The sequence below is a fragment of the Oncorhynchus gorbuscha genome, linkage group LG14 (genome assembly GCF_021184085.1).
Source record: "Oncorhynchus gorbuscha isolate QuinsamMale2020 ecotype Even-year linkage group LG14, OgorEven_v1.0, whole genome shotgun sequence".
NCBI lineage: Eukaryota > Metazoa > Chordata > Actinopteri > Salmoniformes > Salmonidae > Oncorhynchus > Oncorhynchus gorbuscha.
Window position 1 is genome coordinate 26,024,232 of NC_060186.1, and position 20,835 is coordinate 26,045,066.

The 20,835-nt window shown below is 43.0% G+C and overlaps 1 protein-coding gene across 2 annotated transcripts in view; it reads left to right on the plus strand.

Moving 5' to 3' along the window:
- The window catches only part of LOC123994721 (copine-8), a 131,208-nt gene that overhangs the window by 89,448 nt on the left and 20,925 nt on the right, over window positions 1–20,835 (plus strand). For both annotated transcript variants that reach the window (XM_046297649.1, XM_046297648.1), the window contains 7 exons: window positions 6,668–6,731; window positions 7,083–7,186; window positions 8,060–8,164; window positions 10,333–10,374; window positions 13,198–13,273; window positions 17,697–17,750; window positions 17,858–17,919. In XM_046297649.1, coding sequence (XP_046153605.1) covers window positions 6,668–6,731; window positions 7,083–7,186; window positions 8,060–8,164; window positions 10,333–10,374; window positions 13,198–13,273; window positions 17,697–17,750; window positions 17,858–17,919 — 507 coding nt within the window. The remainder of the gene's footprint in view (window positions 1–6,667; window positions 6,732–7,082; window positions 7,187–8,059; window positions 8,165–10,332; window positions 10,375–13,197; window positions 13,274–17,696; window positions 17,751–17,857; window positions 17,920–20,835) is intronic.

A 20,835-nucleotide genomic window follows, 5' to 3' on the forward strand; every position in this document is an offset into this window, starting at 1 on the left:
CTGCTGTTGTGAGAAGGAGGGAGAGACAGAGACCGCAGCAATACCCTTTTCAAACTGCTGAGCCAAGCTGTACTGTGCTGGCCTTGTTACTAAAATACCTACATTGCTGGTACTGTGCTTGGAAAGATGTTTGAGGTTGTAGTAGTAGTGAGGACAGAAAATGTCTGCCTGACTATTTGTTGAGCATACCCGGCTACACCTGGGGGCGAAAGGGGGCCTCAGTTTAAATTTGTGCACCCAACTTTAGCCGACTCAGTTTAAATTTGTACCTATATAAAAATATTTAAAAAGTACAAGTGACAAGACAGGTTTGTGCCACCCCCCTAAAAAAATGAGCAGCACACTGGCCAGAGCATACCGCTGTGTGTGTAGTCAATCAAATGTATTTATGAAGCCATTTTTGCATCAGCTGACGTCACAAGTGCTGTACAGAAACACAGCATAAAACCACAAACAGCAAGCAATGTAGGTGTAGAAGCACGGTGGCTAGGAAAAACTCCCTAGAAAAGGCAGGAACCAGGCTCTGAGGGGTGGCCAGTCCTCTTCGGGCTGTGCTGGGTGGCAATTATAACAGTACATGGCCAAGATGTTCAAACGTTCATAGATGACCTGCAGGGTCAGATCATAATCACAGTGGTTGTAGAGGGTGCAACAGGTCAGCACCTCAGGAGTAAATGTCAGTTGGCTTTTCATAGCCGATCATTCAGAGTTAGAGACAGCAGGTGCGGTAGAGAGGGTGTCCAAAACCAGGTAGCACGTGCAGTGAACAGGTCAGGGTTCCATAGCCGCAGGCAGAACAGCAGCATTATCAGATGGACTGGGGACAGCAAGGAGTCATCAGGCCTGGTAGTCCTGAGACTATGGAAAGGCACTGGGGCGGTGGAAAGCCACTGGGGAAGTTAGGTACGACTAGGGCTGTTGCGTGGACCATATTACCGCCACACCGGAGGTCACGAGTCATGAAGGCAGTCAAATTCCATGTGACTGTTTAGTCACGGTAATTAGGCTTCTTCTAGCTCTGATGCTGTCATTAGTAGCCCAATGGTAGTCAGCACTTTATTGTCCCTCTAATCACTCTGACATCAATGCAAATGTAATCGAAAGTCAAATCAAACACTTCATGAGCTCATGTTGAGGAACATTTCCGTAGGCTATGCAATTGCTTGAGAAAACAAAGTGATGGCCTCTACTAAAAAGAGGAGGATCCCATCAGCTTTCTTTTGGCTAGGCCTACTGTATTTATTTATTTCTCATTTATTTCATACCTGGCTGGCATGAAAATGAACCACGGGAAAAGCGTCCTCCATCCGCTATTTAAGTACATAGAAACATGTATTTTTTCCCTGCTGCCCCATTTCGATATAGGTGCATGATAATGGTCCATTCTACATCGAAACAAATTTCACACATACAGTGCCAGTCAAAATTTGACCCACCTACTCATTCAAGGGTTTTCATTATTTTTTACTATTTTCTACATTGAAGAATAATAGTGAAGACATCAAAACTATGAAATAACACATATGGAATCACGTACTAACCAAAAAAATTGTTCAATAAATCAAAATGTTTTCTCTATTTGAGATTCTTCAAAGTAGCCACCCTTTGCCTTGATGACAGCTTTGCACACTCTTGGCATTCCCTCAACCAAGCATCACGAAGGTATTCACCTGGAATGCATTTCGTTTAGCAGGTGTGCCTTGTTAAAAGTTAATTTGTGGCATTTCGTTCCTTGTTAATGCATTGAGACAGTCAGTTGTGTTGTGATAAGGTAGGGGTGGTATATAGAAGATGGCCCTATTTGGTAAAACACCAAGTCCATATTATGGAAAGAACGGCACAAATAAGTCAAGAGAGATGACAGGCCATCATTACTTTAAGACATGAAGATCAGTCAAGACAGAAAATGTCAAGAACTTTGAAAGTTTCTTCAACTGCAGTAGCAAAAACCATCATGATGTACCTGGTTCTCATGAGGACCGCCACAGGAAAGGAAGACCCAGTTACCTCTGTTGCTGAGAATAAGTTCATGATAGTTACCAGCCTCAGAAATTGCACCCCAAATAAATGCTTATGAGTTCAAGCAACAGACACATCTCAACATCAACTGTTCAGAGGAGACGTGAATCAGGCCTTCATGGTCAAATTACTGCAAAGAAACCATGACTAAAGGACATCAATAAGAAGAAGAGACTTGGCCTCCCGGGTGGCGCAGTGGTTATTTTTGACATGCGTTTTTAGGGAATTTTTTGTTGTTATTCTGTCTCTCACTGTTCAAGTAAACCTACCATTAAAATTATAGACTGATCATTTCTTTGTCACTGGGCAAACGTACAAAATCAGAAGGGGATGAAATACTTTTTTCCCTCACTGTATGTGGGAACTCCTTCAAGACTGTTGGAAAAGCATTCCTCATGAAGCTGGCTGAGAGAATGTCAGGACTGTGCAAAGCTGTCATTAAGGCAAAGGTTGGCTACTTTGAAGAAACTAAAATATAAAACAGATTTTGATTTGTATAACACTTTTTTGGTTACTACATGATTCCATATGTGTTATTTCATAGTTTTGATGTATTCACTACAAAGAAAAATCCTGGAATGAGTAGGTGTGTCCAAACTTTTGGCTGGTATTGTATATTTGTAAATATTACCTTCATCTTTGAAACACCAGCTCTGTGTAAATACATCCAAAACTTATTTGCGCCTCTACCCGTCTGCCTCCTGCTGAATATTTGTCCATACTACTGCTAGAAGTACCCTATTTTATGCGGCAGAGAGGCTACAGATGTTGAGCCATCCTGTCACTTCAATAGCACACAATTATCTTGACCTCTGAGTCTCTGCATTTGTACTTTTATTGTGGTTTGCCGATTTCAACTGCCCCCTTAGTCACTTTATCCTGTCGCCGGGTCCGGTCTCCAGAGAATAAGACCCTCATTGTGTTGAGCTGAATCAGGGAAAGTAGCTCAACTGTGTTAAACTGGCTCATTTAAAAATGCCAGCCTTTCCAAGGCCTCACCTGCTTATCTCTACTGGGGGTGAAAAGAGTAGAATACACACTGTACATTGATTTCCCTGGCTCAGGATGTGTTGACTAATGATAATTGTTATTCCCTTCAGGCCTCTCGTCTCTCCAAGGGGGAAGGGGAAGATAATTGCAGGCGCATCGTATGCTAATACTCCCCCCCCCCCCCCCCCCCCCAGTAACGCCACAAGTTGCTAAGATTCTGCTCCTCTCTCTCCTGACACTGATTGCAAATCCATGTGTCTTGATTAGAAGTTTGAGGTGTTGATTCCGAATACACACAGACCAAGGAGGGGGTGGTGAAGGAGAACGAAAGAGGACGCGAGATAAAGGAGAAAGAGCGAGAGAAGGGGAGGGATAGAGAGATGAGAAAAGAAGTTATGTTTATGAGCAGAAGAGAGGTGAATGTGACCGAAAGAGCATTTACTTCTTAAAGGTGTTTATGATGATTCATTTTCACATATTCCATTAAAACCACTTAAGGATCTGCCCCTTTTTTTTCAATGTTCACCTAAAATGACATACACAAATCTAACTGCCTGTAACTCAGGCCCTGAAGCAAGGAAATTCATATTCTTAGTACTATTTGAAAGGAAACACTTTGAAGTTTGGAAATGTGAAAAGAATGTAGGAGAATGTAACACAATAGATCTGGTAAAAAGATGATACAAAGAAATAAACCAACCGTTCTTTGGGTATTTTATTTGTGCTATGATCTTTGAAATGCAAGAGAAAGTCCATAATGTGTTATTCCAGCCCAGGTGGCCACTGAGGGCAGCAGCATACAGTGGGGCAAAAAAGTATTTAGTCAGCCACCAATTGTGCAAGTTCTCCCACTTAAAAAGATGAGAGAGGCCTGTAATTTTCATCATTGGTACACTTCAACTATGACAGACAAAAATAGAGAAAAAAAATCCAGACAATCACATTGTAGGATTTTTAATTAATGTAATTTGCAAATTATGGTGGAAAATAAGTATTTGGTCAATAACAAAAGTTTATCTTAATACTTTGTTATATACCCTTTGTTGGCAATGACAGAGGTGAAGACTTCCAGAAAACGTTTGACAAGGTTTTCACACACTGTTGCTGGTATTTTGGCCCCACTGTATATGGACCTGTGCCATTCACTTTCAACTGTACTGGTTTTACAGTATGAGCAGATGCACTTGTTTTGAGATCAAAGCGAGAGCTGCATGTTGCGACGTGTGCACATTTGTTCATATCCTTTGCTAGTGAGTTATTAACCCAGTTCTAGATCATTTGTAGTTAGCAATGAGGGAGTACATTGGCTGCTACTGTAGTCTGAACGATAGAACGGCTATTTCCATGTTAAAATGAAATGGAATGCATTTTCTCCATTTGTTTTTTATGGTAGGCCACTCTGGTAATTTTATTTTAAAAATTAATTTCACTTTTATTTAACTAGGTAGGCTAGTTGAGAACAAGTTCTCATTTACAACTGCGACCTGGCCAAGATAAAGCAAAGCCAAGATGTAAGCCTACATTAGGATCAAATAGCCACAGTAGCCTACTTGACCACTGTTAAAACTAACTTAGTGGGTACCAATATTGAATTGTAAAAGCCTGTTTATATTAAATAAAGTGTCCTTTAATATAGATCACATGTACAATTTCAATAAATCCGCATTTTGACATGTCACAGTTGTGTTCTGTGGGTATCACTGAGAAGACTGATGACCCAAGACCATAGGTAAGGCTGTATTTTGCAATATGAATGTCAACACACACAGTAGGTTGACTGGTGAGCTAATGTGACTGTCAAAGTCCTGCAATAAGATTATTTCCTAATATTTGTGTAAACTCTTCACAGTTGTGTTCTTTGCGTGTCACTGAGTAGGCTGATATTCCATTTCATGGACCCAATATCCAAAGGTAAGGATGTACGTTGCAATGTGAATGTCAATATGCACCATGGGCTGGATAGTGAGGTGATTCCCCACAGCTATGACGCTAATATTTGTGTAAACTCTTCATAGTTGGGTTCTGTGGGTATCACTGAGTAGGCTGATACCCCATTTCATGAAACCTGTCTTTTTGTGGACTGCATTCTTGCTTTACCTGCACTAACCCTATGCCTCCCCCATTATTAAATAGATTTGGCCCTATCCCTGCCACCCCCAAAGGCTTGTTGGTACAGTAGGCCTTGCCAACCAACCCAGGAGGAGCTCTGTGTGCGAGTCCTCAGATGGCCATGGTCTTGTTTACTTGTTTGATCTATAGTCTGACTGACCCACTGAATTAGAAGTGATGGGATTGGACCGGAGCTTTGTTTAGCCTACTGTGTGGCCCCCTCATCAGTACACATTCACAGTCACCCGAACAAAGAGACTGCAGCGTGTGTCTTCTGGTGCAGCTCTGGTCTGCTTGCTTGCGTGCGCATGCGTGTGTTGGCACCAAGGCAAGAAAGACCGGGGGAGACCGAAGAGAATAAAGGGATTTTCAGTTTGTTTTTTCATTCAACCACTCCTGTGTTCATAAACCATATCAGTGAAGGCCTAATGTGCTGATCTAGGATCAGTGTGAAAATGCTCCCAAGTGTGAAGTTCAGTTATTCCTCTCACAATTACTCTTGCTACACTGGCCATATGGAACATAATCCTAATGTGTCTTCATTTTGTTTCTTACATAATTGCAATGAGGAGAATGGGTCGATTTCATGGTGGAGGGAATGGAAGGGAACGCTGGACAGCACAAATTACCTAGTTGAAATGTCAGAGCGAGGGGAGAGAGAAACATTGACATTTTCCTTCTTTTGCAATTTTACTCCCATCCTTCAGAAGAGGTTAGCTATTGGTTTCTGGGTTAAAAACAGATAGCTGTTCTTCCCAATGCAAAGCACTGATATAAAAAACCCATCCGGATCCATGTCCTTTTGGTAGGTCTATCAGCTCTCTCCTTCAGTCTTGCTGGCTAAGTAAAGGGGACTTGTATTACTCTTAGGGTGGGCTCCTCGACCCCAATTTCAGGCTGCCCAAATGACTGCCTGCGTACACTTCTGCAAGGTGGGCCTGGCTAGTGCTATGACAGCGCTAGTCATCAGCATCTTGAAGATGACTCTCTTTCTCAGAATTTAAGCCTCAGTGGTTCTGTTTTTTAAAGTGTATTTTGTCCTTTGACAGGACTTGGACATCGTTTCTTGGAGGGATTGTGGATGTGTTGTCAAAGGGGCCTGTGTAAGTTGGGTGCGTTGGTTGTAGTCTGTTGGACGGAACCTGGATAAACGGTGTCTCGCTTTCTGCTGACCGTCGGGTCAGGGAAGGCTTAAGGGAAGGTGCACACACACACACACACACACACACACACACACACACACACACACACACACACACACACACACACACACACACACACACACACACACACACACACACACACACACAGGCCTCTCTGTACAGGGGTACAAACCTGCTCTCTCGCTCTCTCTAAGGTCAACTTGTATCGCATGGCTTTCGAGGTGTTTTGGGACACTCCCTCAAGTTCTCCATGGCATGATGGGAGCGGTTTGTTATGACAGAGGAACATTCACAGACATCACCGTTACCGGGTTTCCGTTAGACCCTACTGCCCATATAGTCCATTAGTGTACCAATGAATCGTGTCTCTGTTTTGTCTTCAACAGGGGCCTTCCTGGAAAGAAGTGTGGAGACATCATTGTTAAGGCAGAAGAGATGGGAAACTGCAGGGTGAGTTGTGATGGCAGGGGATATGGAGGGGAAAGGGAGTTTTGGGCTGCATCCCATTCCAAAAAAAGCTGACTGCCCTTGTTAACTCCCCAAACCAAACATCATACCCACATAAGGACAGCATCAATCAATAAACACTTTGCCATGGCATATACATGCAATTGGCATGGATCTACTATCATATCTCTCACCTTGATGCTGAGTGGAGTCGCCGTGTCCTGTAATGTCACTCTTGACTGATCAGCATGAATGTCTGCATCTACGATCAGAAGTCTCTCGCCAGTATCTGCAGTGAATAGTGAGCTGTGCTGTCAGTTTCATCAGTCTCAATGTCTCTCTCTGTTACTTTAGGAGTCGGTGATGATGCAGTTCTGTGGGAATAAACTGGACAAGAAAGATTTCTTCGGCAAGTCGGACCCTTTCCTCGTCTTCTACCGCAGCAATGAAGATGGAACGTGAGTATCCTTGACCGACCCCTTCTTCAGATCCTCTCCTCCATTTCTGTTCCATCCATCAGTCTTTCCATTGAATTCCTGTGTGTGTGTGTGTTACAGCCTACAGGGTCTTCTCTCTCTCTCATCAGCACATATCTGAGGGGTCAGATAAGCAGGTCTACTCCTCTGAGGAGAGGCTTTATTACACACACACACCTGTTATAGCCGGCAGAGCAGAGAGGAGATGACCTAGCGGGAGCAGTGGCTAGAGGGAGAGCTCCCTATTGCCCCACTGGCCTCTCTGTACAGTGGTCAAACATCTCTCTCTCTCTCTCTCTGTGTGTGTATCAGTTAATGGATGATGATGCTCTCTGAACTCATATTCCACACTGCACTATATTCACATTAAAACCATTTACTCTTGCGGTGAATGATGATTATACTGAGTATTCCTCAGTTGATGGTAATTGCTCTTAGAACTGAAAGAGTTTTTTCTTTGTGCTGGTCATCATGATTTCATTTTTTTTTTATTTTTTTTTATCGCTCTATATTTTTGACAAAGTACAGAAAATAGGAATCAATATCTTTTGAGGTTTGTATCACTAAGTGTGTGTGATTTATCTTCTTGGAGGGGAAGAAAGATCTGAAGGAGCTGTCAAAGATACGTTTAAACTTGAGGGAAATCTGGAGAAAAGCAGAGGAAGATGGTCTGTGTCGCCAACTCTAACTTGGCACAGACACTCTGAGGGAATGAGAGGGAGAGAGAGTGAGAAAGAGTGTGGGATGTGGGAAGAAATAGAGGGCGATAAAGAGGAACAGTGAAAGTAATATTGTCGAGTGATTGACTGATCCATTGATCAGTGTGTGGCTTGTCTTGTCTCTGTGTTTCCCCAGGTTCACAACCTGCCATAAGACAGAGGTGGTGAAGAACACACTAAACCCAGTGTGGCAGGCCTTCAAGATACCCGTCAGAGCACTCTGCAACGGAGACTACGACAGGTCAGCGTGTGTGTGTGTGTGTGTGTGTGTGTGTGTGTGTGTGTGTGTGTGTGTGTGTGTGTGTGTGTGTGTGTGTGTGTGTGTGTGTGTGTGTGTGTGTGTGTGTGTGTGTGTGTGTGTGTGTGTGACACTACATGTATGTGTAGTTTGGCCAGCAAGATTAGACTGGCATTTATTGGTTTGCGGAAGTGTGTGAGGGCCATGGTGATCATGTTTTTTTTTCAACAATTTGAGTGCTTTGTAAAAATGATTTGGTGACAGGATCTAATCTGCAAGAGGAGAAAACCGTTTTTTTAGATGGACTCCATTTTGTAAGAATCACCGTGCATGTATGGAATTCCTTGGTTGCTAAGGTTGCTGTGAACCTATTAAATGCAAATAGAAGTTATTATAATGAACTCGAACAGAGAAATGAATGCTTGGTCTGCTTATTAATAGCCTTCCTCTCTGCAATCATCATTCTCCCTCAGTGGAGTAGTCAATTCACATGCCTGACTGACAGACAGTTGTCACGTCCACACTCCGATGCATTGGCCCTTAAATCCAGGGTGTAAGAAGCTGCAATAGTTTGATATCGAGTGAGTGTGTGTTTGATATCGAGTGAGTGTGTGTATCGAGTGAGTGTGTGTTTGGTATCGAGTGAGTGTGTGTATAGGATCTGCAATCCCATCTCAGAGATTGTGTTTGTATTCATCTCCAGTTGTCAGCGGGCTTGTTTGCCAGTGATAAGGCACAAATCCCCAGATGGATGCTCTGAGCTTGTCAGGCTGCATTGATTGGAGCAGAGCTGGGCCCTGACTCTCTCTGAGTTGTTAGGAGGTTAGTTAGAGAGAGCTCATTGTTATCAGTGTGCGGAGAGTGTGGGGAGCCAAGGAAGAACAGAAATGAATGCTTACACACACACACACACACACACACACACACACACACACACACACACACACACACACACACACACACACTCATATATATTGATTTACGCACTTGCACGCCCGCACACACACACACACACACAGTGAGAGTACGAGTCTCTGGGGGTCTGGGATGAGAGATAAGGTAGAACGCTAACAATGGAGAGCTGTGTGTCCCCCTGCTGATAGTACCACCGCTGATAGACTCTTGTTAGAGACACACACTCCCACGCACACACACGCATACCTACTTCTCCCTCCACCCCAGGGACTACAGAAGAAGCAGCAAACCCATTGTCTGTCCTGTCAACTCGTCGCTCCTGTTGTCTTCAGAGCATCGTTAGGTTGTGCTTCAATACAGTAAAGGTCTTCCAATGAGGTAGTTAATAAATTCCACTGACGTTAATATGAGCTGTCGTCCCCCGTGCTGTCCTACTGCACAGTAGATGTGCTTCCCAAATGGCACCCTACTCCAAAGTGCACTACTTTTGACCGGAGCCTATGTCCCTGCTCAAAAGTAGTTCATAACAAATGGAATAGGATGCCATTTGGGAGGCAGTGCAGGACTACCTCCCTCAAGTCCCGGGGGGGTTTCTGGTTGATTACTACAGGGATGGAGGGCTTTATCTCCTCCACCTTACTTTCAGTCAGCTTAGATGGATGGTGATGGGCTCATCCTTCACTCCATTTAGTAGGAGGCTGAGCAGAGTGCGCGTTTCTGTATCTGTCTTTGTGGTCTGACAATGCCGGAGTGTGCCTCCTCTTATCATCGTACCCCTTTTTACGACCCCTTTCAGGAAACTCATTAACCTGTGACTTCTGACCCGGTGGTGATCTATAACTAATGATTACCTTTTCATCTAAGCAGCTGTTCGTTATGTTCTTTCTTTTTTTTCCCCCCTCTGAAAAGTGAGGTGAAACTGGTGCTGGGTGAAATACGCACAGCCACGGTCAGCTACTTATCTCTTGGTGATGGAGAATGGCCACTTGTTATGGGAAAACGATTCTTCAGTTTGAGGGGATGGGTGATGGTGGAAGAGCACTGCTTTTCTCTCTCTAACGTTCGCTATTTTGGAAACCAATTATAGACATGATATAGATTACTGTAAACTATCCTCCTTCAGTATACTGTACATTTGATCTTGAAACTCGTTTGGGGGGAATGTACAGTGTCATGATCATAGTTTGTGCTCATAATCGGCCTGTTAAAACGAAATAAATATTTTTCTAATATATTGTTATTTTTCACCCTACTAGAACGATCAAGATAGAATGCTACGACTGGGACAGAGATGGAAGGTAATTTCATTTGAATCTTAATTGAAAAGCACCTTCATTAGCATGATGTAATCACTGTGTTATTTCAATGATTCCACTTTAAGTCGTCCTAATCTATATTTCTAGAAGGTAAGGAAGCTGTGTTGGATGCTGACTCATTCAACACAGGTTGACATGTCGTTATTGAAGTGGGGTAATTGGATTGGCTATAAACATAGAGGCGGGGCCAAGGGCGGAGCAGCAGTAGAGCAGTCATCATTTCATATTATGGGTTTAGTGGGCAAGGTTATTGCAATGGGGGTATTTCTTTACACCATACTCTCACTCCCTCTTTCATTTCCTCTTTATACCTGTCAGCATTGTCAAGTGTTACCAAACATCTCTTTGATTCCAAATTCACTTTATTTTAAGAAAGTTGTCCAGGTCCTGAGGCAGCAAATTATCCCCAAGCCTCAGGACCTGGATGACTTGCCTTAATAGAAGGAACCATGAATTCTGTTCTGTATCAGAGAATTCTACAGTAGAATGTCAGGCCATCCGTCTGTGAGCTGAAGCACAGCTGGGTCAGGCAGCAAGACAATGATCCAAAACGCACAATCAAGTCTACATGAAAATGTCTTAAAAAGCAACATATTTGAAGTTTTGAATTGGCCTAGTCAACGTTCAGACCTAATCCCAATTGAGATGTTGTGACAGGACATGAAATGAGCAGTTCATGCTTGAAAACCCAAAAATGGTGCTGAGTTAAAGCAGTTCTGCATGTAAGAGTGGGCCAAAATTCCTCCATAGAGATGAGAGCCTGATAAGCAACTACAGGAAGAATTTGGTTGGAGTCATTGCAGCTAAAGGTGGCACAACCAGTTATTGCGTGTAAGGGGGAAATTACTTGTTCACACAGGAAATTGGGTGTTGCATAACTTTTTTGTTAATAAAAAATAAAGTTAAAAAAAATATTTGTAAACCTCAGGTTCCCTTTATCTAATATTAGGTTTTTGCTGAAGATCTGATAACATCCAGTATCAAAAATAGAGAACATCAGAAAGGGGGCAAATACTTTTCAATGCACTATACTTTCGTTTTCATGCTAGTGAGGGCCGAGAATCCACTCTCACATAGGTTGCAAAGGGCATCAGTGTCTTATCAGCGCTATTTGCCAAGGCAGGATACTCTGATCGCAGCCCAATCCAGAAATCTGTCAGTGGCTTCTGATTTAAATTACATGTTCACAGACCCGCTTGTTGCAATTTCGATGAGGCTCTTTTGTTCAGATATCGGTAAGTGGACTGGAGGCAGGGAATGAAAGGGATAACTAATCCAGTTGTTTGTGTCATCCGTTTTGGGAAAGTACCTGCGTAATTGCACACCCAACTCTCTCAGGTGCTTCGCTATATCAAATTTGACATGGTCCGTAAGCTTGATTTCATTAGCATACAAAACATTATACAATGATGGGAGGACCTGTGTTGTCCTTGTTAATGTAGACAGCTCCAACTTCTTAATCACAGTCTCAATTTTGTCCCGCACATTGAATATAGTTGTGGAGAATCCCTGTAATCGTAGATTCAGATCATTCAGTCGAGAAAGAATGTCACCCAGATAGGCCAGTCATCTGAGAAACTCGTCATCATGCAAGCGGTCAGACAAGTGAAAATTATGGTCAGTAAAGAAAACTTTAAGCTTGTCTCTCAATTTAAAAAAATGTGTCAATACTTTGTCCTTTGCCCATGTCATTGCATAATGCAGAAAATACACGAGCGTTCAGAGGCCTTGCTTTAACAGTTAACCATTTTCACTGTAGTGTCCAAAACATATTTCAAGCTGTCAGGCATTCCCTTGGCAGCAGGAGCCTCTCTGTGGATGCTGCAGTGTACCAAACTCCACTACTACTACCACTCCACTATGTCTCCCCTGTCATGGCTTTTGCACCATGAGTACAGATACCAACACATTTTGACCATCAAGGTCATTTGATGTCACAAAGCTGTCCAGTTCTTTAAAAATATCCTTTGACCCTCCATAAACGTAACAGACATATACCAGGAGCTGTGCCAGGCCCGCCACCTCTGTTGACTCATCCAGCTGTAAACACATAGAATTCACTGGCTTGTATGCGAAGCAGTAATTGTTTTTAAACATCTCCTGGAATGTCACTGATGCGTAGTGAAACAGTGTTGTTTGATGAAGGCATTGTCTGTATAGTTTTTGGCCTTTTCCTCCAGCATTGGTCCTAGCCATATCTGCGGCAGCAGGAAGACTGAAGTCCTCCACAATAGTATGGGGCTTGCCTGTCCTAGCCACTCGGTTGCTCACCATATAAGACGCTTTTAGCCCCTTCATATGAATGGTATCTGTTGCTTTCATGTCTTACTACTCGAAAGTCATCTTTGTTCTCTGGCGTATTTTTCAAATTGTCATGTTTCATTTCTAAATGTCTGCGCAAGAGTGAAGATTTTCTGCAAGAGAGTAACGGTTAAGGTGATTGGATGTTAATTATTTGACTAGACTACCTGTATTTGGCCTGTGGTGTTATTTCGCTGAATTTTATCTTTGGCAGTGAAACAAGGCTACTTAGGCGAGGGGAGAAAAAAACCTCACCCAAATGTATAGCCCCGTTGGAAAATATAAATGTATTGTTTGAAAATGTGAAGCGAAAACAAAATATATAATCATCTATTTCTTTACCCAAAAAAATGTGACTTACATTTTGATTTGGCGTACCCCCGATGGCATTGCGTGTACCCCTACACTAGACTATCTGGAGAGGGGTTGACTTTATAATGTGTGAGTTGTGTATTTGAAATGCTATGATTATACTAATGATTGTTTCGTGCGTTGTGTCCTAAGCCATGACTTCATAGGAGAGTTCACTACCAGCTACAGAGAGCTATCCAGAGGCCAGTCCCAGTTCAATGTGTATGAGGTAAGTCTGTGTGTGTGTGTGTGTGTGTGTGTGTGTGTGTGTGTGTGTGTGTGTGTGTGTGTGTGTGTGTGTGTGTGTGTGTGTGTGTGTGTGTGTGTGTGTGTGTGTGTGTGTGTGTGTGTGTGTGTGTGTGTGTGTGTGTGTGTGTGTGTGTGTGTGTGTGTGTGTGTGTGTGTGTGTGTGCGCGTGTGTCATGTTTATATATGCATGTGTGCCTGGTTAGACTGGGATATTATTTATCTCTATTCTCTTAACGTCACTCACCTACACAGAAGCACATTTAGTAAATCTCCTCTGGAGCGATTCGTCATGGCATTTCTTCTGGAATTTTAATTAACGGAGTTTGACGTAAAGTGAGGAAATGTTGATGGATGGCCAGCCTCCACACTCCGTCTCCTAAGATAAGACTGGACAGTTGTTCATTAACAAACAATATTCTGAGTGGGAACCACACAGGGGGACCCTTATTTTAAGTAGTTGGTGTTTGTCTAATGGGAGAAGGAAGACACACAGACACACACTGTGATTGTGTTGTCATTCCAGATGCTGGCACTGGGACATGAGAATCTATCATTTCCCAAGTCACAGCTCTTGGGTCCTCACATATTCTCTGGTTCGTTTTTTTTCCTTCGCTGTAAATTGTACAATTTAGGAGAGGAGGTTCCACATCACTGCTGTCTGTGTATCTGTTCCTTCTTCCCTTAACCATCTGTCCAGCTGTTTAACAGTCATCACCCAATGCCCAGGATGGGGCCCGATCTGTTGTACACACAATGCTTATGGTTGTCCATCGTGCCCAACGATCGCCATCTTCTCCTTTACTTGTGAAACACACACGCCGCTTGTAAGAAGCTCCTGTCTCCCTGGTCCTCTCTGTCTTATCTGTTGACTTGATGTGATATCTACTCTTGCCAGAGTAGTTACTGAACACAAGGAAAACCAAGTGTCACTGTCCTTGTCTGTGTATTTTTTATGGGCGTGCATGCACAACCGTGGAGGGCGCGATAATATCCATTTTATTCTACAAGCCAGATGCAATAAAACAGCTGGTCTCCCCTTCAAAGGCAAAATGTGCCCTTCCTTACTTATTCCCTCCAATCTCCACCAAGGATGCAGAGGGTTGTAAATCCTGTGTAAATTGGGCTGTGTCCCAAATAGCACCCTCTTCCTTTATTCGGCGTATTCTGGAACGTTACAGTGATGGTGGCGAGTTAGTTGCAATTGTGTTTCTATTTCCGGCAACGTTCCCGTGACGCTAGCGCATGCAAAAGTGGTACTTTTAAAGCAAATCAAATTGCATTGGTCACATACACATGGTTAGCAGATGCTAGTGTAGTGAAATGCTTGTGCTTCTAGTTTTGACAATGCAGCAATATCTAACAAGTAATCTAACAATTCCCCAAAAGCGACCTTATACACACAATCTAAGTAAAGTAATGGAATAAGAATATATAAATATATGGATGAGTAATGGCCGAGCAGCATAGGCAAGATGCAATAGATGGTATAAAATACAGTATATCCATATGAGATGAATAATGCAAGATATGTAACCATTATTAAAGTGGCGTTGTTAACGTGACTAGTGATCTATTTATTAAAGTGGCCAATGATTTCAAGTCTATGTAGGCCGCAGTCTCTCTGTGTTAGTGATGGCTGTTAAACAGTCTGATGGCCTTGAAATAGAAGCTATTTTTCAGTCTCTCGGTCCCAGCTTTGATGCACCTGTACTGACCTCTCCTTCTGGATAATAGCGGGGTGAACAGGCAGTGGCTCGGGTGGTTTTTGTCCTTGATGATCTTTTTGGCCTTCCTGTGACATCGGGTGATGTAGGTGTCCAGGAGGGCAGATAGTTTGCCCCCGGTGATGTGTTGTGCTGAACACACCACTCTCTGGAGAGCCCTGCGGTTATGGGCTGTGCAGTTGCCATACCAGGCGGTGATGGAGTCCGACAGGATGCTCTCAATTGTGCATCTGTAAAAGTTTGAGGGTTTTAGGTGACAAACCTGACTAACCGGTGTCTGACTAACCAGTGACTGGTAAGCCAAATGCTTGAACACTTTGCCTGCTCTCATTTAGTCTCTCCATTTGCAACCAAGCTTTACTTCCTGACTGATGTCTTGATGTTGCTTCAATATCCACATATCAATATCCACATATCCACATATCAATATCCACATATCCCCCCCGATGCCATCTATTTTGTGAAGTGCACCAGTCCCTCCTGCAGCAAAGCACCCTCACAACATGATGCTGCCACCCCCGTGCTTCAAGGTTGGGATGGTGTTATTCGGCTTGCAAGTCTCCCCCTTTTTCCTCCAAACATAACGACGATCGCTATGGCCAAACAGTTATATTTTTGTTTCATCAGACCAGAGGAAATTTCTCCAAAAAGTACGATCTTTGTCCTCATGTGCAGTTGCAAACCGTAGTCCGGCTTTTTTATGGCGGTTTTGGAGGACTGGGTTCTTCCTTGCTGAGCGGCCTTTCATGTTATGTCGATATAGGACTCTTTTTACTGTGGATATAGATACTTTTATACCTGTTTCCTCCAGCGTCTTCACAAGGTCCTTTGCTGTTGTTCTGGGATTGATGAGCACTTTTCGCAACAAAGTACGTTCATCTCTAGGAGACAGAGCACGTCTCCTTCCTGAGCGGTATGGCAGCTGACGTGGTCCCATGGTGTCTATACTTGCGTACTATTGTTTGTACAGATGAACGTGGTACCTTCTGGTGGTTGGAAATTGCTCCCAAGGATGAACCAGACTTGTGTTTTTTTCTGAGGTCTTGGCTGATTTCTTTTGATTTCCTCATGATGTCAAGCAAAGAGGCACTAAGTTTGAAGCTAGGTCTTGAAATACATCCTCAGAAAAACCTCCAATTGACTCAAATGATGTCAATTAGCCTATCAGAAGCTTCTAAAGCCATGACGTCATTTTCCAAGCTGTTTAAAGCCACAGTCAACTTAGTGTATGTAAACTTCTGACCCACTGGAATTGTGACACAGTGAATTATTCGTGAAATAATCTGTAAACAATTGTTGGAAAAATGACTTGTGTCATGCACAAAGTAGATGTCCTAGCTGACTTGCCAAAACTATAGTTTGTTAACAAGACATTTGTGGAGTGGTTGAAAAACTAGTTTTAATGACTCGAACATAAGTGTATGTAAACTTCCGACTTCAACTGTATGTACATTGCAATTCTTTCGAATGAGCAGTCGTTCATGTGCAAAGTAGTCACATTTCCATGTTCATAGTTATCAGCTGTATCTACGGAATTAGAATTCCTTTGTCTGTCCCTTGTGAATTTGCAATTTTGTGTAACAATCCGTCATATCGTTTTTTTCCACTAGGGACTTTTCATTGTGTTGTACTCAATGTGTAAGATATCCTGTGTGTGTTTATGTAACTTTGATTGCTTATTTAGTCAGTTAGTAAATAAATAATTAAGCCAATTTGTACATTGCCGATTCATCATTTATGCTAGGATAAACATGCAGATCATGCAGATTTCCAACAATTTTGGCGACATTTAGAATGGTCCCGAAGGTAAATAAGAATTCATGAAACGACTGTGACTGATGTAATAGATATTTATATCTTTAGAGTTTAGTCGGGAGATGTTAAGTAACTTTTCCCGTGGTGTCCTAGATTACTACCTAATTAAATGTCATATGATTAATTTAATTGCATAATTGAAAGCGGTATGTAATTATTTGATAAAATAACAGTCATCCACATTAATGATAGTCAAGACATGACATTTAGGACTTATCGGATGTTTTCTTCCAGAGGGTTTGTACGGCCTGCTGACCTCCAAGGTTTAATTTACCACACGGCCTGCTGACCTCCAAGGTTTAATTTACCACACGGCCTGCTGACCTCCAAGGTTTAATTTAACACACGGCCTGCTGACCTCCAAGGTTTAATTTAACACACGGCCTGCTGACCTCCAAGGTTTAATTTAACACACGGCCTGCTGACCTCCAAGGTTTAATTTACCACACGGCCTGCTGACCTCCAAGGTTTAATTTACCACACGGCCTGCTGACCTCCAAGGTTTAATTTAACACACGGCCTGCTGACCTCCAAGGTTTAATTTAACACACGGCCTGCTGACCTCCAAGGTTTAATTTAACACACGGCCTGCTGACCTCCAAGGTTTAATTTAACACACGGCCTGCTGACCTCCAAGGTTTAATTTAACACACGGCCTGCTGACCTCCAAGGTTTAATTTAACACAAGTTAACACCGCTCCGATTTAAAACACTGTCTGCTGCACTTTCAAGAGGAGAGAGAGAGAGAGAGAGAGAGAGAGAGAGAGAGAGAGAGAGATCGATCTTTGTGCATCGCTGTTTTTATAATCTGACTATCCATGTGTGTGTTTGAATTGTGTGACACGGCTGCTGTTTCGTCTACAGGTTGTAAATCCAAAGAAGAAAGGAAAAAAGAAAAAATACCTCAACTCTGGAACGGTAAGCCACAACGGAAACTGTCCAACTAAAACATTGATTTGAGCTTGGTTTAGTCATGGTCTTTATTGTAAAAGCCCGTTCCATCCTTGTGTCAATATTGTCTCCAGGTAACACTGCTCTCATTCCTGGTGGATATAGAGGTCACCTTCCTCGACTACATCAAAGGAGGGTGAGTGACAGAACCTCCAGCGTTCCCTCGTTTATTCATATAGAAAAGAGAGAGACGACGAGAAAAGAGAGAGGCGACGAGAAAGAGGAGAGAGATTGACAAGGTGTGCAGATGTGAAGTCCGGTGGAGGGGGACGTGAGGAGAGTGAACTGTGTGCCTGTGTTCATTCTGTCCCTCTAGTCCATGGCTGAATGGGTGATGGTGGCTGAGTGTGCACAGTGGTGTGTTGCGGAATATCCACCCACTCACACACACACACACACACACACACACACACACGTTATGACTTTCATAAGAAGCAGAGCGGAAGGATAGTCGGGCTAGCTTCTCCAGAGCATGGGTCGAACAGTGAAACAGGGAGAGAGGGAAAGGTTTAGAGAGATGGGGAGAGTCAGAGAATCAGAGAGACCGAGGGAGAGAGAGTGAGCGAGGTCTATGAAGAAATGAGAGACACAGAGTGGCCATTTTGACAGCAGCACTACTACAGTCCTCTTATGGCCTGTTCTTGGCAACATGTCTCATCTAAAGGTCATGGGTCATGTGTAGTATTGTACTACAAGGCGTGGCTAGGTAGGGGAGCAGAATAACGTGGTGCATTGATGCTTACACAGTCGGAGCTCTCTCAGTATTTCGTTGAGCATTTCAATTGTCAATGGCAGTCAGAGGAGAGGAGAGTTTGGCTCTAACCAGAATAGAAAGAGGAGTGGGAGGCCCCGGTGCACAGCTGAGCAAGAGGACAAGTACATTAGTGTCTAGTTTGAAAAACAGATGCCTAACAGGTCCTCAACTGGCGGCTTCATTAAATAGTACCCGCAAAACACCAGACTCAACGTCAACAGTGAAGAGGCGACTCCGGGACGCTGGCCTTCTAGGCAGAGTTCCTCTGTCCAGTGTTATTTTACCCATCTGATTCTTTTCTTTTTATTGGCCAGTCTGAGATATAGCTTTTTCTTTGCAACTCTGCCTAGAAGACCAGCATCCCAGAGTCGCCTCTTCACTGTTGACGTTGAGACTGGTGTTTTGCATGGAATAGCCTTCATCTCTCAGAACAAGAATAGACTGACGAGTTTCAGAAGAAAGTTCTTTGTTTCTGGCCATTTTGAGCCTGTAATCGAACCCACAAATGCTGACGCTCCAGACACTCAACTAGTCTGAAGAAGGCCAGTTTTATTGCTTCTTTAATCAGAAAAACAGTTTTCAGCTGTGCTAGCATAATTGCAAAAGGGTTTTCTAATGATCAATTAGCCTTTTAAAATTATAAACTTGGATTAGCTAACACAACGTGCCATTGGAACACAGGAGTGATAGTTGCAGATAATGGGCCTCTGTACGCCTATGTAGATATTCCATAAAATATCAGCTCTTTCCAGCTACAGTAGTCATTTACAATGTTAATGTCTTCACTATATTTCCGATCAATTTGATGTTATTTTAGTGGACAAAAAAAATGCTTTTCTTTCAATAACAAGGACATTTCTAAGTGACCCCAAACTTCTGAACGGTAGTGTCATAAAATAGAAGTTTGTCACATGCACAGGATACAGAAGGTGTAAACGGTGCGGTGAAATGGTTACTGGCATACACAAATGCTGTATCATTATTAGACGATGCTTACTTACCCAGACGCACATCTACAGTGCATTTGGAGAGTATTCAGACCACTTGACTTATTCCACATTTTGATGTTACAATTTTATTCTAAAATGAATTAAATCGTTGTTTTTTTTACACCCAATATCCCATAATGACAAAGCAAAAAGGGGTTATTAGAAATATTTAGCAAATGCATATAAAAAACATACCACATTTACATAAGTATTCAGACCCTTTACTCAGTACTTTGTTGAAGCAGCTTTGGCAATGGTTACAGCCTCGAGGCTTCCTGGGTATGATGCTACAAGCTTGGCACATCTGTATTTGTATCTATTCTCTGCAGATCTTCTCAAGCTCTGTCAGGTTGGATGGGGAGCGTCGCTTCACACCTATTTTCAGGACTCTCGAGAGATGTTCGATCCGGGCTCTGGCTGGGCCACTAAAGGACATTCAGAGACTTGTCCCGAAGCCACTCCTGCGTTGTCTTGGCTGTGTGCTTAAGGCCATTGTCCTATTGGAAGATTAACCTTCGCCCCAGTTTGAGGTCCTGAGCACTCTAGAGCAGGTTTTCATCAAGGATCTCTCTGTACTTTGCTCCATTCATCATTCCCTCGATCCTTATGATGTTGCCACCACCATGCTTCAACGTAGGGATGGTGCCAGGTTTCTTCCAGACATAACACTTGGCATTCAGGCCAAAGAGTTCAAATTTGGTTTCATCAGAGCGTATTTTAGCAAACTCCAAGCAGGCAGTCATGTGCCTTTTACTGAGAAGTGGCTTCCGTCTGACCACTACCATAAAGGCCTGATTGTTGGAGTGCTGCAGAGATGGTTGTCCTTCTGGAAGGTTCTCCCATCTCCACAGAGGAACTCTGGAGCTCTGTCAGTGACCATCGGTTTCTTGGTCACCTCTCCTGATTGCTCAGTTTGGCCGGGCAGCCAGCTCTAGGAAGATTCTTAGTTTTTCCAAACTTTTTCCATTTAAGAATGATAGAGGCTGCTATGTTATTTAGTACCCTTCTGTGCCAAAACTGATCCGTGCCTCGACACAATCCTGTCTTGGAGCTCTACGGACAATTCCTTCAACCTCATGTCTTGGTTTTTGCTCTGACATCCATTGCCAACCGTGGGTCCTTATATAGACAGGTGTGTGCCTTTCCAAATCATTTCCAATCAATTGAATTTACCACAGGTGTTTTTTTTAAACTACATTTATACATTTGCAAAAGCATCTAAAAACCTGTTTTTGCTTTATCATTATGGGGTATTGTGTGTAGATTGATGAGGGGGGGGGGATTATTTACTCCATTTTAAAATAAGGAT